The sequence below is a fragment of the Cavia porcellus genome, unplaced genomic scaffold, assembly GCF_034190915.1.
Source record: "Cavia porcellus strain 051 isolate PalLab524CR breed Dunkin Hartley unplaced genomic scaffold, mCavPor4.1 scaffold_25, whole genome shotgun sequence".
Taxonomy (NCBI): domain Eukaryota; kingdom Metazoa; phylum Chordata; class Mammalia; order Rodentia; family Caviidae; genus Cavia; species Cavia porcellus.
Window position 1 is genome coordinate 51529569 of NW_026947508.1, and position 13405 is coordinate 51542973.

Consider the following 13405-nt stretch of genomic DNA (forward strand, 5'->3'; position numbering starts at 1 on the left):
CCCTGCAAGCTGATCCTCATCTGTGGAGGAAGAGACTGAGGCTCAAAGAGCTTTAGCAAGGAGCCCAAGGTATTACCAGGCGAAGGGTACTCGGCTGACTCGCTACAGCCCAACTCTTTGGAGCTGCTGGAATTTATACCAGAGTGTGCTTATTTCCAAGCACACATCCCCAGTGTAAGGACAAGGGGAGCACTGTTTCCTTTGAGCTTGAACTCTGGAAATCAGGTCAGTGGGTGGGTCGTGGGGAGCCAGGGAGAGTGGTGCAGAGGACAGGGCTGTGGATTGGAGTCCTGGTCAGGTAGAGTTCAGGTCCGTGCTGATCTGCTTGTTCCAGGTGGAATTCCCAGCACGAGATGCATACTTTCTGAGCCCCAGTTTCTTTACCTGTTTAAATGATTGCAATAAGTGACTTTAATATAATGGCCCTGCCATATGGTGTTGGCTTCACAGGTGTCAGGTTTTCTTCTCCTTTGATTTTCTAGTGTAGTAGAATTAATCCCAAAACACAGTGGTTTAAAAGAAAACAACCATTTATTCCACTCACAGGGCTGCAATGTGGTCAGGGCTCATCAGGGCCCTCTTGTCCCTGCTCTCTATAGCAGGCTGGTGGCTCGTCGGGGATCCTCTTCCAGACAGCCCCACAGGAGTCTCCACATGTGGGTCTCAGGGTCCTCATGGTTGTCGGCTGGGTCAGGTGACTCCACAGTGTGAGGGCTGTGTCCCTAAAGGCAGCAAGCAGAAGCTGGCAGTTTAGTAAGCCCTGAAAAGTGAGGCACTGTCACTTCTGCCGTATTTCATTGGCTGGGAAGCCCCAGACTATAGTTGAAGGGAGGAGAATTATGAGGATGTCTACCAAAGAGTTTGGGAGTCATGTCTTTAAAGTGATGTGCTGGTCTGCCCTCAGGTCACATGTTTGCCTTAATTCTACACGCTCGCCACACCCCTGATTGCAAACATCCTTCAAACCTCATCTCATTGTAGTGCAAGGTTCTAGTTCCAGTCCAGTATCTTGTCACCAAGTCAGGTCAAGATGTCAAAAAAGCTCCTGAGTGAAGTTTCTCAGACAAAGCTCTTCCTTAGTCAGGAGTTCTATGAACTAAAGAGACATCATCGGCACCCACACCACCAATGGCATTAACAAGCTGTGGCCGTCAGAGTGACAGCGGTTGGCAGAGGCTGGGGGCTGTACCAGGGTCTGGAAGGGTTCCTAGCCACAGCCTAACACGTAGACTAAAATGGGCCTCGCTCTTGATGACCTGAGTGTTGGTCTTTGCTGTGCCCAGTCTCTGGGAGTGCCACTGAAAATGTTACCCTATTGTGTAACTCCTCAGTTCCCATTTCCTCTAATTGGGAAAATAGTCTTTGCTTTACAAGACTTGTAAGATACAAATGAGAGTGTGTTTGGTACTGCCCAGCCAAGCCTATGGCATGCACCACAACCCCAATACCTAAGTGCATCGAGCATAATGACATTTATCTTGCAGAATGAATGAAAGATTCAAAACATCTGAGAGCTGTGAAGTTTGGGGAAAGGAGAATGTTAACATCTGCTGGCTGCTCCTTACCGAAGACCCCAGCACACAGGATGAGGTCCTCTCTCCACAGGGCTAACAGTGCTCGTCTTCACTGGGAAGTTAGGAAACGAAGCCACTGGCTGGGTGAGCTAGAGGTCCTGAGACCTCCCTTTCCTCTGCACTTGCTTTGTCCTGAAGTTCGCATGGGAGTTACTCAATGGTCGCCTCCAGATGCTGCAATCCAGCTCTTTAGTGGAGGGAAGACTTCCAGAAAGGGAATCAGGGCAGTCAACACTGCAGCCAAAAGATCAGAGAAGCAGGCATGGCAGTGCTGTCTGTCTCTGACAGATGAAGCTGAACAAATACGGGCTCAGAAGTGGGCAGACAGAGTCCGAATCCAGATACTGTCCCTTCAAGGCTGTGCCATGTGGGGGGAGGTACTGGCTCACACTGAATCCTCAGTGTTTGTGCCTGAAAAGGGGCAAAAGAAGGCTTTCAGGTAGATGCAGTTGTAGCAGAAGATGTGGAGGCCATATGTATAAAAAGCTCATTTCAGCACCTGATCAGAGGACAGTGCCAAGCCGACAGGGCTTTATTTCTCTTGGGACTATGTGGGACAATAAAACCTGCCTCTTAAGCTGGCATAAATTGCTTGTGGAACACCTCCACATGGGTAGGCATGGAGAGAGTGCGTGGAAATGATAATTGCCGTGCCATCAATAATTTTAATTTTAGCAATAATAGTGTTAATTATACTTGACTAACAATCCTTGAATGTTTCTACGAGCTCAGAGACGAGCAGTATACAAATTCCATTAGAAGGATTTCTCCTGTGAGAGGGGCATATAAGCAATTTATTGGCACAAAAAGGAAAATGCAAAGAGAAGGGACTTACTTGGAGGAGAGTGCCCATGACTTCGTGGGTGGTCTGGGTGTGGGCGCCCAGCGAAATCTCCACTCTGAAGATGGCACCACATGTTTTAGGCAGAGAGAGATGTTAATCAGAGTCAGGTGATGGAATGAGTCCGCTGAGGGTGAAACTAGACATGTTCCATTTGTTTTCTGGGCACTGCTGTCATCTAAGTTCTGTCTAAATCCACTTTCCTGTTTTGCATTCACAGTTCTGCAGCTTTTTGGTCACTTTCAGCAGTGAAGACAGACGACTGCCAGTACCTTCACCTGCCTGTCCTCATCATGCCCTCATGACCCCTGGCCTTGCTTAAGGCTTATCCATCAGGGTCCTGTCTTCAGAAATCAGGGGGAGAAGTAGGCTCTGGTCTTTGTTTTTTGAAGTTTCCAAACTCTAATGTAGGTGTTTTGAGAATTTTCTTTCTGTGTCCCTCCACAGCGGAATGGTCAAGTTTTGTGGCTCAGGTACCAGCAGTTCAGGAGATAAGATGCTGTATTGGTTACCTCTTGTTACAATCAGGCTTCATAACAGCTATCCCAAAACTCAGAGGTCTGAATGATGAATGATGTCCTTTCCCACAAATCTGTCTGTCTGTGATCAGCTGAGCAGCTCAGCTTCAGGCCATAGCAGCGGAAGAGCCAGCTGATTGAGCTGGATGGGTCCAGGTTCACTGGGCTGTTCTGGTCCATACATCTCTTTCCCCTGCGGCTAGAGGGCCATTTGGGGCGTATTCATGTCAGGATGCTAACAGAGGCACCAGTGGACATCTGCAGGCATTGTGCCTCCATATAACTTTATTCAAAAGTGTAAAAGGAACAAGGATTCTCCTTGAGCACCTCTTTCCTTTCAGCTGTGTGGATACTCTTTCTCCTGAGTGCTCAGCAGATTTCCTTCTCCATCTCACCTACCAGAACTGGGTGCTATGGCCATCCCTGGGTAAATCTCTGGAAATGGGAAAGAGATGAGTGTGATGGGCTTCAAAAAATGCTTGTTGAGTGAATGTTTAAATAAAATGAGCAATTTCTCTCTTTGTTCCAGGGTCACTTCCAAAAACAAGCAAAATATATCAGCTTTACTGTGACTTTTAAAGGGAAGTGGGCAGAGGAGAAGAAAATGGGTCTACATTCATATCTTGTTGTTTGGGAAACTCAAAAACAATTGCATCATTTCAGCAACATTCAACAACATTGTTCTCAGGGACTGAGGGCTGCATAAGAACTGTCCAAGCCTGGGCTTCTCATTTTATAGTCAATAAAATAAAAGCATTATCATTATGATAATGATATGGCATAATTAGCTGTTAATAATTAGCTATTACTAATACTCAAGTAGTACCAATTAAGTGCCATATACCTTTCTAAGTACTTTGCAGAGGTATAGATATTGTCTGTGAAGACTGATGTGAGCAGCGGGCCTCCACAAACTGGACTTTTTGATATTCATGTCCTTGTGTATTCCCTCTCACGGTAATCCTGGGCTTGGTCATGCAACTCCAACTCACTTTGGCTGCTGACTGAAACATTAGCAAATTCGATGTAAACAAAAGAATTCTCTTTTGGGAATCAGCTGTAAGGCTATAAAGTAGCCTGGGGAAAATGATAAAGGGTGTGGCCATGCCATTTTAGCCTGGGGAACTCTCAGAGGCCCTCAACAACATTCTTCAGAATCCTGAGAATAGATCAATCAATGTTTTTTCCAGCCACTGAGTTCTGGGGTGGTTGGTTACACAGCAGTAGAACTCAAAGTGATTACTACAAGCAGTGTGTAAGCATCCCTTGGACAATTTATATGAAGACTATTCTTTTTCTGTCTTGCTACTGGTGACTAGAAAAGCCAAGGGTGGAGGATGAGCCTCCTGAATTTCAGTCACTTATTTAACACACTTACTGGGTGAGTTCTGTGCCAGTCTAGTGCTCGCAGTGCCAGGGATAGCATGAGGAATAAGTGCAACCCTTTTTGGTTTAGGACACAGAGTCATCCTCTCTGGCACCACTCTGGAAAGATTAGTAGAGGTCCCCCAAATGTATCATGTTTTGTCTGTAACCTACCACATACCTCACTGTCATCAGAATTTGATATTAACGCCAAAGACAGGGCCCCGCGCAGACACCGAAATCAGACTTAACGTGGCCTTGAGTTGTCTTGCCCTCCCGCCTCCTTCTCCAGGCCTAGTTTCCTGAGCCTTAGATGAATTCCCATCAGAAGCCTGCACAGGGATTTCAGGAAGAACACAGGTGTCCAGAAATGTTTGCCCTTTCCTCTCTGTCCTCATGGACTGAATACTTACATCTGATTGCAGCGTGACCTCAGTCAGAGGTCAGTTCACAGAGGTCTGATCTGTACCCCTGTCTGATTTCTAGGACTCTGAATTCTGAGTGAGCTGCACTGAGCTCTGGGGACCTGGCTTTACCGCGCAGGGGGAGGCTGGGACCCTCACCCACAGCGTATGTCCCGGGCTCCTGGATGCCCTCAATTACTCTTCGCTTCACTGCATGCTGGTTAGGTAGGTGTCCTGAGTCTCACTTTACAGTAAGATAATGAAGGCTGAGAGAGATGAGGTGACTTTTTCAAGGTTATAAATAAAATTGATAGCTGAGCCAGCCTTAAAGCCCAGGTATATGACCTGCTGCTGAAGCCTCTTCTAGGTTGTTTGACCATTTCCTGCAGCACCCCCTTGTCCAGGGCCCTGTGCTGCATCCAAAAGATGCTGGAAAAGTGAGACCCAGGGCATTGTTGAGAAGGGAGGCATACAGGGCTATTGTTTTCTTTGCCACGAGAACAGTAGGCAGCATTAGCATTCACCCAGGAGCCGCTGAAATCCACTCAGCTGGAACTGAGACCTGCGAGAAAGGGACTGACCAAATTTGTTTACAGTGGGTAATCCAGCTCTCACTCTCGCTTCACACAGCCTGGCTTCATGAGTGGAGAGAAAGTCTAATTGCAGGCTGACAGCCTGCGCTGTCTCAGGGGATGACAAGTCTTGAATAAAAGTATTAAAAGAGACTTGAATGGCTTGGATACATGGATAAGTGTGTGTGCATATGTGTGCACACATACATTATGCGTATGTATATCTCCTCCAGGTTTGCAGTTCTAAGGGATTTCCTAGATCGGGACTGGAGAGGAAGTCTTCAGACGAGGAGACCACAGAGAGGAGCCAGCTCTCAGGTATTTGGACATGACAGTCTGGGGGAGCCAAGTGGCCATTCCACAGTCACGCTGTGCTCCTAGGACAGGTCAGCTTGGGCATCCAGGGCACAACACCAGGGCTCGTAGTCCCCTCCATGGCCCCCGCCCCAGCTCTTTCTGCCTCGCCCTCCTGTGACTTCCAGGGTACGAAATATGCATCTGACCGTGGGGAGGCGTGAAATACATACATCATCGGCTCTGCCTTTGAGCTGGTCACAGAGTATAGAGAAAAGAGACAGCAAACAGACAGCTCTGGGCAGCGTTGGGAGGGAAAGAAGGTGAAAGAGGCAGGGGAAGGCAGTTTCTCCAGGAGTGTTCCATGGCTGCCCACCCACCCAGAGGGCTTTATTGCTCACCCTGCACTCCCTTGCTCCTTGTGTGAGGAGTCTTTCCAATGTGGAAAGCTTTTTCACAACTGACCAGCACTTCCTGTGCAAAAAAATCTCTGGACTGGAGCCTTGGCTTTTGGGAGGTCCAGTACTCAGAGGTGTGATAAGGGACCGCCCCGTCCTCCATGGATTTTAGAGAGGGAGATGTGGCCGGGCCCATGGGGACAGAGGCAGGGGCTGCCCTGTGCCGTGCTGCGGGAGAAGATGATACACTTGCCAAGAGATAAAGCTTGGAAAATCTGATCTGGTTCAGAATTGACTCGGCTTTTTATTGCAACCCAATTCTAAGATGGATTTCTTAAAAGATCAGTGCTGCTTGCAATGCTGAATGCCTTTTTGAGTATAGGTCTCTAATTTCTACTCTAATGAGCCAGATATGGAATCCCTCTCATTCCACCCCCTTCAATGCAAACACAAAGCTCAAGTGGAAAGCAATAGGCATGCTTATCTGGTATGAAGCTGCTGATTGAGACCAATCACATAACCCAGGCCCTCTTCATTGTTAGAGGATGACTCACCACTAGAGGCAATCAGGAGGAAAACAGGTATAAGGACTCATGGTGTTACAGAGCAGAGAGCCGAGGGTGGGGGAGCCCTGGCAGGAGACCTTTAGGGGCCTTCTCTAGACTCTGAACCAGTGCTGGGATAAATACTGTGTAGGCTTCTCTGTGAGGAAACAGAATATATCATGCGTGCGTGTACACACACGCACACCCCAGATGCAGACATTTCTCACACAGATCCAGACAACCAGATGCTTGGCCGTCTCTGTTGATGCTGACCAGTGAGCTCCTAGAAGAAATGTCACTTGCTCTGGCATGGTGAGATGGCCAGGACAAGTCCAAGTTTCCAGTCTGAGCTCCTCCCAGAGTTGTAAACTCTCAAGGTGCCATGATGGTACTGGACCCTCCACCACTTGTTTGCAGGGCTTACCAGTGGCTTCTGCTGGTCACACTTGCCCTCCAGGCAACTTGAAATCAGTCCACAGTGCCTGGGTATGGGAGTCCCGTTTTCCATCTTCCTCCTTCCCTCTCCCTCCAGACTTCTATTTTCTATCCCTCCACCCCTTTCTCAGTACTTAAACAGAACTCCCAAACATATAAAGAAGAAAACTAGATTCCAGAAAGGTGGTGCACTGCTTCAGTGAAGCAGAAATAGCTTTCAAAGTGCTAGCTTGCAAGGGCATCTCCTCAGTGACTTTGTCCTCTTAGGTAAGAGCAGTTTTACCCATCTGCACAGATGAGGAGCCCAAGGCTGGGATATAGTGCCTGGTTAGAGGCACTTTCTAACCTGAAGCTGTGTTTTACTGCAGGAAATTGCTTCCTTTGCATTAAATTTGCGGAATTTAGACCTCTTGTTTTAATTGGGCCCAGCACAGAGAAATGGGGCACAAAACTTGTATAAGCTTTTCAGACAGAACAAACCTGGGTGTTGCCCTGCAGTGGCAGGCTGTGCCAGCACAGGGCATGTTCTCTTCCAAGGCCATAACTCACAGGCTGATTTAGATAGTGCAAAATGTCTCCACGTGACAGGTAATGCATTTTCAAAATGAATTGCCATCTTGCCGTCTCTTCTCCATGTGTTTTATAACTATCTATCTTTGATAACAGAATGCCACAATTAAGGTGAAATCCACATATGCAAACCTAACAAGTTTTTGGCATTTCTCATTCATCTTTGAACATTTCTGACTGAGAGCAGATGGGTGCCCCACCCCCACCTCAGCATGCTTTGTGTGTGCGTATGCATCATACACATGTGTGTTCTCACAGATACATAGAACAGCCCATCCAACTGCACAGCTCAGGTCCCTTTTGATTTCATTCTGTTATCATCTCTGTTCACTTCTTGTGTCTTCCTCTTCCCCGGGAATTATATTCACCCAACACTAAGGCATAATGGACAGAGGACTGGACTTGGTGTTAGAAGACCCAGTCTCAGTCCTAACAAAGTGCTTAACAACCAAACAACCAGGCCAAAGAAAGTCATCCGGATTTGCAGTGAGACAGATGATAAACCCATGACTTTGAGACTCACCAGTTTTATGATTGTGGGCAAACTACTTATCTATTCTGAATGTCAAGCTCCTCATCTTCAAAACTGCATTAGCATCAACAGAGATGGCCAAGCATCTGGTTGTCTGGATCTGTGTGAGAAATGTCTGCATCTGGGGTGTGCGTGTGTGTACACGCATGCATGTGGCTTACACAGACCTTTATGCTGGCAGGCACAGGGCCTGGTACTCCATCTACCTTTGTTCTCTTTTCCTCTTTAACCACAGTGTCCTCTGACTGTCAAGATTCTCTTCAGTTTAATGGTGTTTATCTGACAAGATTATTTTGAAGATTAAAAGAGAAAATATACCTAAAAGCATTATGAAGTAGTAATTTATTTTTGATTGACTCATTTGCTTATTCTATCAACAAATATTTCTTATTAAAAATTCATTAGTAAGTGACATAGGTTATTACAAAGAAGAATGAGACACAACTGGATCTAAAAGTCTAATCTAAAGAAAGATTCATTGTCCAAATTTTCCCATTTTCTCAGAAAAACATAAGGAAAACTTAAAAGTGCTGGTAGTGTACTTATGATAGCAAGGAAATTCCTTCCTGAGCTGTGCCAATCATAGAGGTCTCTAGACACTGATAAAGTTACCCTGAGGGCACTTTCACCCACAGTGGAAAACACAGGGAGGAGATCCATGAAAGCTAGGGAAAGAGTGGGGCCCTGAATTCCACTCCAGGGGCTCTGAGGGCTTGTGTCATGAGTGTTCTGCAGTGGTGGGACTGAGGGCAAGTTGGTGGAGAGAGCTGGAGTCTCAATATGCACCGAGCTGGCCCGGCATATAGAGATGCTGCACCTCCTGAACCTCCACATTGCCAGTCAGTGGTGACTGAATTTCCCTGGAGAAGGGAGAAAGAGCAGCTTTCAAAATGGCTATGAGTATGGGGAAACTGAGGCCAAGAAGAGAGAGGTTCGAAGAGGAAATATGCAGGGTCATGGACACCAGGAGTCTGCAGTGGTGTTTGTTTCAGTTTGAACCTCTGAGGAGAAGAAAGAGGTAGTAACACCAGCTGCCTTTCCAACATCTAAATTAGGCACACACCCTCAGGCATGCAATTTATTTATCATTCTTCCCCACAACTTATTTGAGATTAGTAAGGATGCCACTGCCTATTCCTGCAGGGACAGAATCTAAGTCTCCCAAAGGATATAGAGATGCTGTACCTTCTTGGCAGTAGTTATCTCTTTTGGACTTCCATTTCTTCAGCTGCAAATGGAGTTAATAATTTTCATGTCATAGACTTGTTATGGGGATTAAAGAAGACATATGAAAAGCCCATCACACAGTAGGTGTCTAATTGTTTGTCCAACTGACTATCCACTTACCCATTTCTATTTGCTTATGGTAATTTAATTTATGTGTGGAAGAGTAAGGAAGTCCATGTTGGTATGGCGTCCTCAGTAGAGATGTGCAGCAGCTTATCAACATAATTCCAGACAGTGCTCCCGTAGATATCTGCTTAAGACATCTTGTCTGCTCTAGACACAAACAGGCTGGTTCTTAATGATCCTTAATGCATGCCTGGTAAGTAGGAAGCCCGCTGATATCTCTCAGGCCCCAGATGTTTCCAGTGTGGAGTAGAAGCTCCACGTAACTGTAACACTTTCCTATGTTTATCTGACTGCTTACTTCTGAGCTGATATTCCAGCATTAGCCTTGTTTCAGTCTTGCAAAACCAGATTGATCAGACTTCAAAAGTTCTAAAAGGCACTCAAAAAGGCCAGCAATTCTGCAAGTGGATTTTGATTTGACTTTTTGCCTCTATCTGAAAATAAAATCTTCTGCTGAGCTGTTATAGGTTGAATATTAGTTTTCATTAACTCATAGTTATTGTTTTTCATAAGGTCTAAAGGGCTCTGGGTCTTGGTGTCTGACTATTTTTAAGGTGTTTGACCAATCGATACCCTGGTTACTAGTTAATCAGCTCTGAACCGAAATCAAGAGAGTTTCTTCGGTTTTGAACATTAGATAAATGTAAGAGGTCCCACTCTGTAGATATCTTTTATTCCAATTCCCTGAATAGTTTTATTTCTCCAAGTGAACAAAAGGTGGCGGCTTCTGGATGGATGAGATGTTCGCTATTGCCCTCTTCCTCCTGTCTTTGGTGTCTCATCAGTCCATGGTAGCTGCACAGGAGAAGGTGAACCAGTAAGTGGGCCATGTCTTTGTAAGAGGAATGACCTGCTGGGGCGCCATGACACTCTCATGTCTGCTGCGCCACTGGGGCTCAGCTTCACTGCATGTTCGCGCTAACCCGGGAAGGAGTGGGGGTAGCAGGCAGCCATGACAGGTCAGCCCGTGTGTGAATCACAGCTGTAATCAGTGGGGCTGGGGAATCAGGAGAAATCACTTAATCACTTTTATCCTGTTTCCCTAGCTGTATGACAATGATGATGCCTCCTTTATAAGAGTCAAAGCACATAAAGGAAGACTCAGTTCAGAATGTACTCAGCACACAGTCAGCATTTAACAATGGTAGTTCTCCTGGGTGATGTGAGACAGTGAGCTTCTACCTCCTCAGCTAAGAAAGAGAATCAGAAGCATATCTGTCTCATAGTGTTCGAGGAGAAAATCAGGTAATGTAGGCAAAATTATTTTGGGAAAGGCAAAAGACTGTAGAGATGCTCAGTCATTTTAAAGTGAGTTTACCTTCTGCCATGGGGTAATGACAGAGGTCATGATATTCATAAGTTCATTTTGTTCTGTTTCCTTGAGATTTCCAACCTGGCTTTGTGTTGTTTATATTTCAGCATATAAACCAAATACAAGGAGAAGTTGATGATAAAGTTAAACACACACACACACACACACACACACACACACACGCACACACACACATCATCGTGGTTGTGCTTAAGCAGTCTTTCGTTTCACCTATGGGATAGCTTTTAAGCAGTTCCTGTGTCCCAAATGCTGACAATATTAAGTACTCATTTTATTCACATTCTTATTAGGTGATTTGATTTTGAATCAGTATTGCTTTTAGAGTGATTTCCATTATATAACAGTTCAGAACAGGAGGGGGGGCATTTTTTAAGAAGTTAATCTGTAACCTGTTTAAAGCAAATATAATTTTGGAAAATCAGAAAATTCATCTCTAATAATTAGAAGATAAAGGTAAGAGAACTATAGTAAAGGAAATCTCTGTTGAGATAGTCTTAATTATAAAATCTTATCATTATAATCCTTTTTGAAAATGAACAAAGAGTCTTGATGTTTGATGAACTTATCAAACAAGACAGACCAGTGAAGAGGCAAATTTCCAGTCAGTGCAAAAGAAAAGCAATTAAATACTTTACAAAGTGCTGAAGTAGGAAATCGTGTCGTTTTCATGTCTAATGCCAGGGTGTCTGACAGTGATTTTGAAAATGGAAAAGTACATGGCAAAATTATTTTACTGAGTTCAAATTCTGGCACTGTTGCTTACTAGTTGTGCAATCTTGTGCAAGTTATTTAACTTTCCTGAGTTTTATTTTCCTTACTTGTAAAATGGGAGGAAATTGAGAGCAAGAATGAAATGTGCGAAAGCACTTAGAACAATGCCTGCTACTCAGTGACCATTCAGGCAAGCAGTGGCCAGTGGTGATGCGGGATTGTTATTGATGTTTGTTGGTATTTCCATGCTGTTGGATGGTTGTCAATAATCAGAGAGAAGAAATTTGTAATGTTCCAATTGGCACAGGTCTCAAAAAGAAGTTAGAGATTTCAAACTGCTTTTTATTTTTTTTTGGTAATAGCACTTTTTCCCTTCCAAAATAAAAATATTGCATAAGCTCTAACATTGAAAGCATTGCATGGTGTGTATTTATTTTTATAGGTTCATGTGTGACCTTTGCTTACTATAATGCCTTGCAAGATCATCGTTATTTAAGAAGCACCTTTTAAATCAGTGATGATGTGAGGAAGTTATAATCGTATGCTGCAACATGAATGTATCTCTATTACATATTTTATATAAATAATACCTTTATGTATGTGAACATCTTGGAAGTTTTTAAAATTTAAAATTGTTTTAATCATTTAGGTTTATTTTATGACTAAGAATATGGTCTCAGTGAATGTTTCATGTGCACTCAGTTATTCAGTGTACATGGTTCCGTCAATTAAGCCAACTTAAAGAGCAATGTTTTCATCTCCTTGTATCAGTTACTTGGGATGGGATGTTGATATGTTTATCTATCCTGCTAGATTTGTGTCTTTCTTTTTCAGTTTGGTTACTTTTTTCCTAGTGTATTTTGCAAGTCTGTAATGAAACACACACACACACTCACACACACATACACAAACTCATACTCAGGGTTGTCATGTCTTCTTGATTATTCGTCTATCATGATGAAAAACTTTCACTATCTCTGATGGTGTCCTTGATCTTCAATTTATTTTGTCTATTAGTCATACAGTTATATTTGCTTTCTTAATATTTGTGTTTTCATGGCAAGTCTTTAATATTTTAACGCTATGACCTTATTTTCAAGTGTGCTTTACATAGACTTGCAAAGACGAGCCTACTTTATCTAGCCTAAAATTATCTTTTAGCCATACCAATTAGACCATTTACATTGAATGTAATAATTCATAGACTAGACTTAGAGTGTGCCATCTTATTTTTAACAAATGAAACCTTTAATAGCCCCAACTTTTAATGAACATGTTATAAATTTGAATACACATTTCTCCAAAGAAGACAGAAATGGCCAACAGGTGTACATGAGAAATGCTCAATGTCACTAATCATCAAGGAAATGTAAATCTAACCACAATGAGATAATGTATCATGCTTGGCAGAATGACAATTATAAAAAATAAAAGAATATGGAAGCATGTGGAGAAATGGAAAACTTTGTGCACTGTTAAAAGAAATACAAAATGGTGCATACAGTGTGGAAAATGATATAGAAGTTTCACAAAACTTTAAAAGCAAAACTATCACACGATCTAGCAATCCTTCTTGGTAGAAATCAATACCTTGGGGCCATATCATTATTCTTACGTTCTCTGGAGTATTATTCACAGTAACCAAAGTGTGAAAACAAACTAAATGTCAATCCAATAATGAACAAAGAACAGAATACGGTATAAAGATACAATATTCAGCATCAAAAAGGGAAAATGTTCAGTACGTGTCGATGTGGATGAACCCTGAAGGCCCTAGCCCATGTGAAATGGGTCAGTCACAGAAAGACACATACTGTGTGATTCCACCTGTGTAATGTGTGTAAAATAGTGATTGAACCAATTAATAGAATGGTGGGTACCAGGGAGGCAGAAATTAGGGAGTAATCTTTCAGTGGCATAAAGATAATAAATAAGATGACTACATCTGCTTAGAGCGCTG

General features: G+C 43.7%; 1 protein-coding gene and 1 long non-coding RNA gene across 3 annotated transcripts in view; both read left to right on the forward strand.

Annotated features, from left to right (window-relative positions):
- The first annotated feature begins 1502 nt into the window (after window positions 1-1502).
- Window positions 1503-3455, forward strand: LOC134472849 (uncharacterized). Its single transcript, XR_010042825.1, has 2 exons — window positions 1503-1658; window positions 2636-3455. It is a non-coding gene; the product is annotated as an uncharacterized LOC134472849 (long non-coding RNA).
- Window positions 3456-10017: 6562 nt separating this feature from the next.
- The window catches only part of C8a (complement C8 alpha chain), a 64455-nt gene continuing 61067 nt past the window's right edge, over window positions 10018-13405 (forward strand). For both annotated transcript variants that reach the window (XM_013146242.2, XM_013146243.2), the window contains exon 1: window positions 10018-10218. In XM_013146242.2, coding sequence (XP_013001696.1) covers window positions 10133-10218 — 86 coding nt within the window. In that variant the 5' untranslated portion in view covers window positions 10018-10132. The remainder of the gene's footprint in view (window positions 10219-13405) is intronic.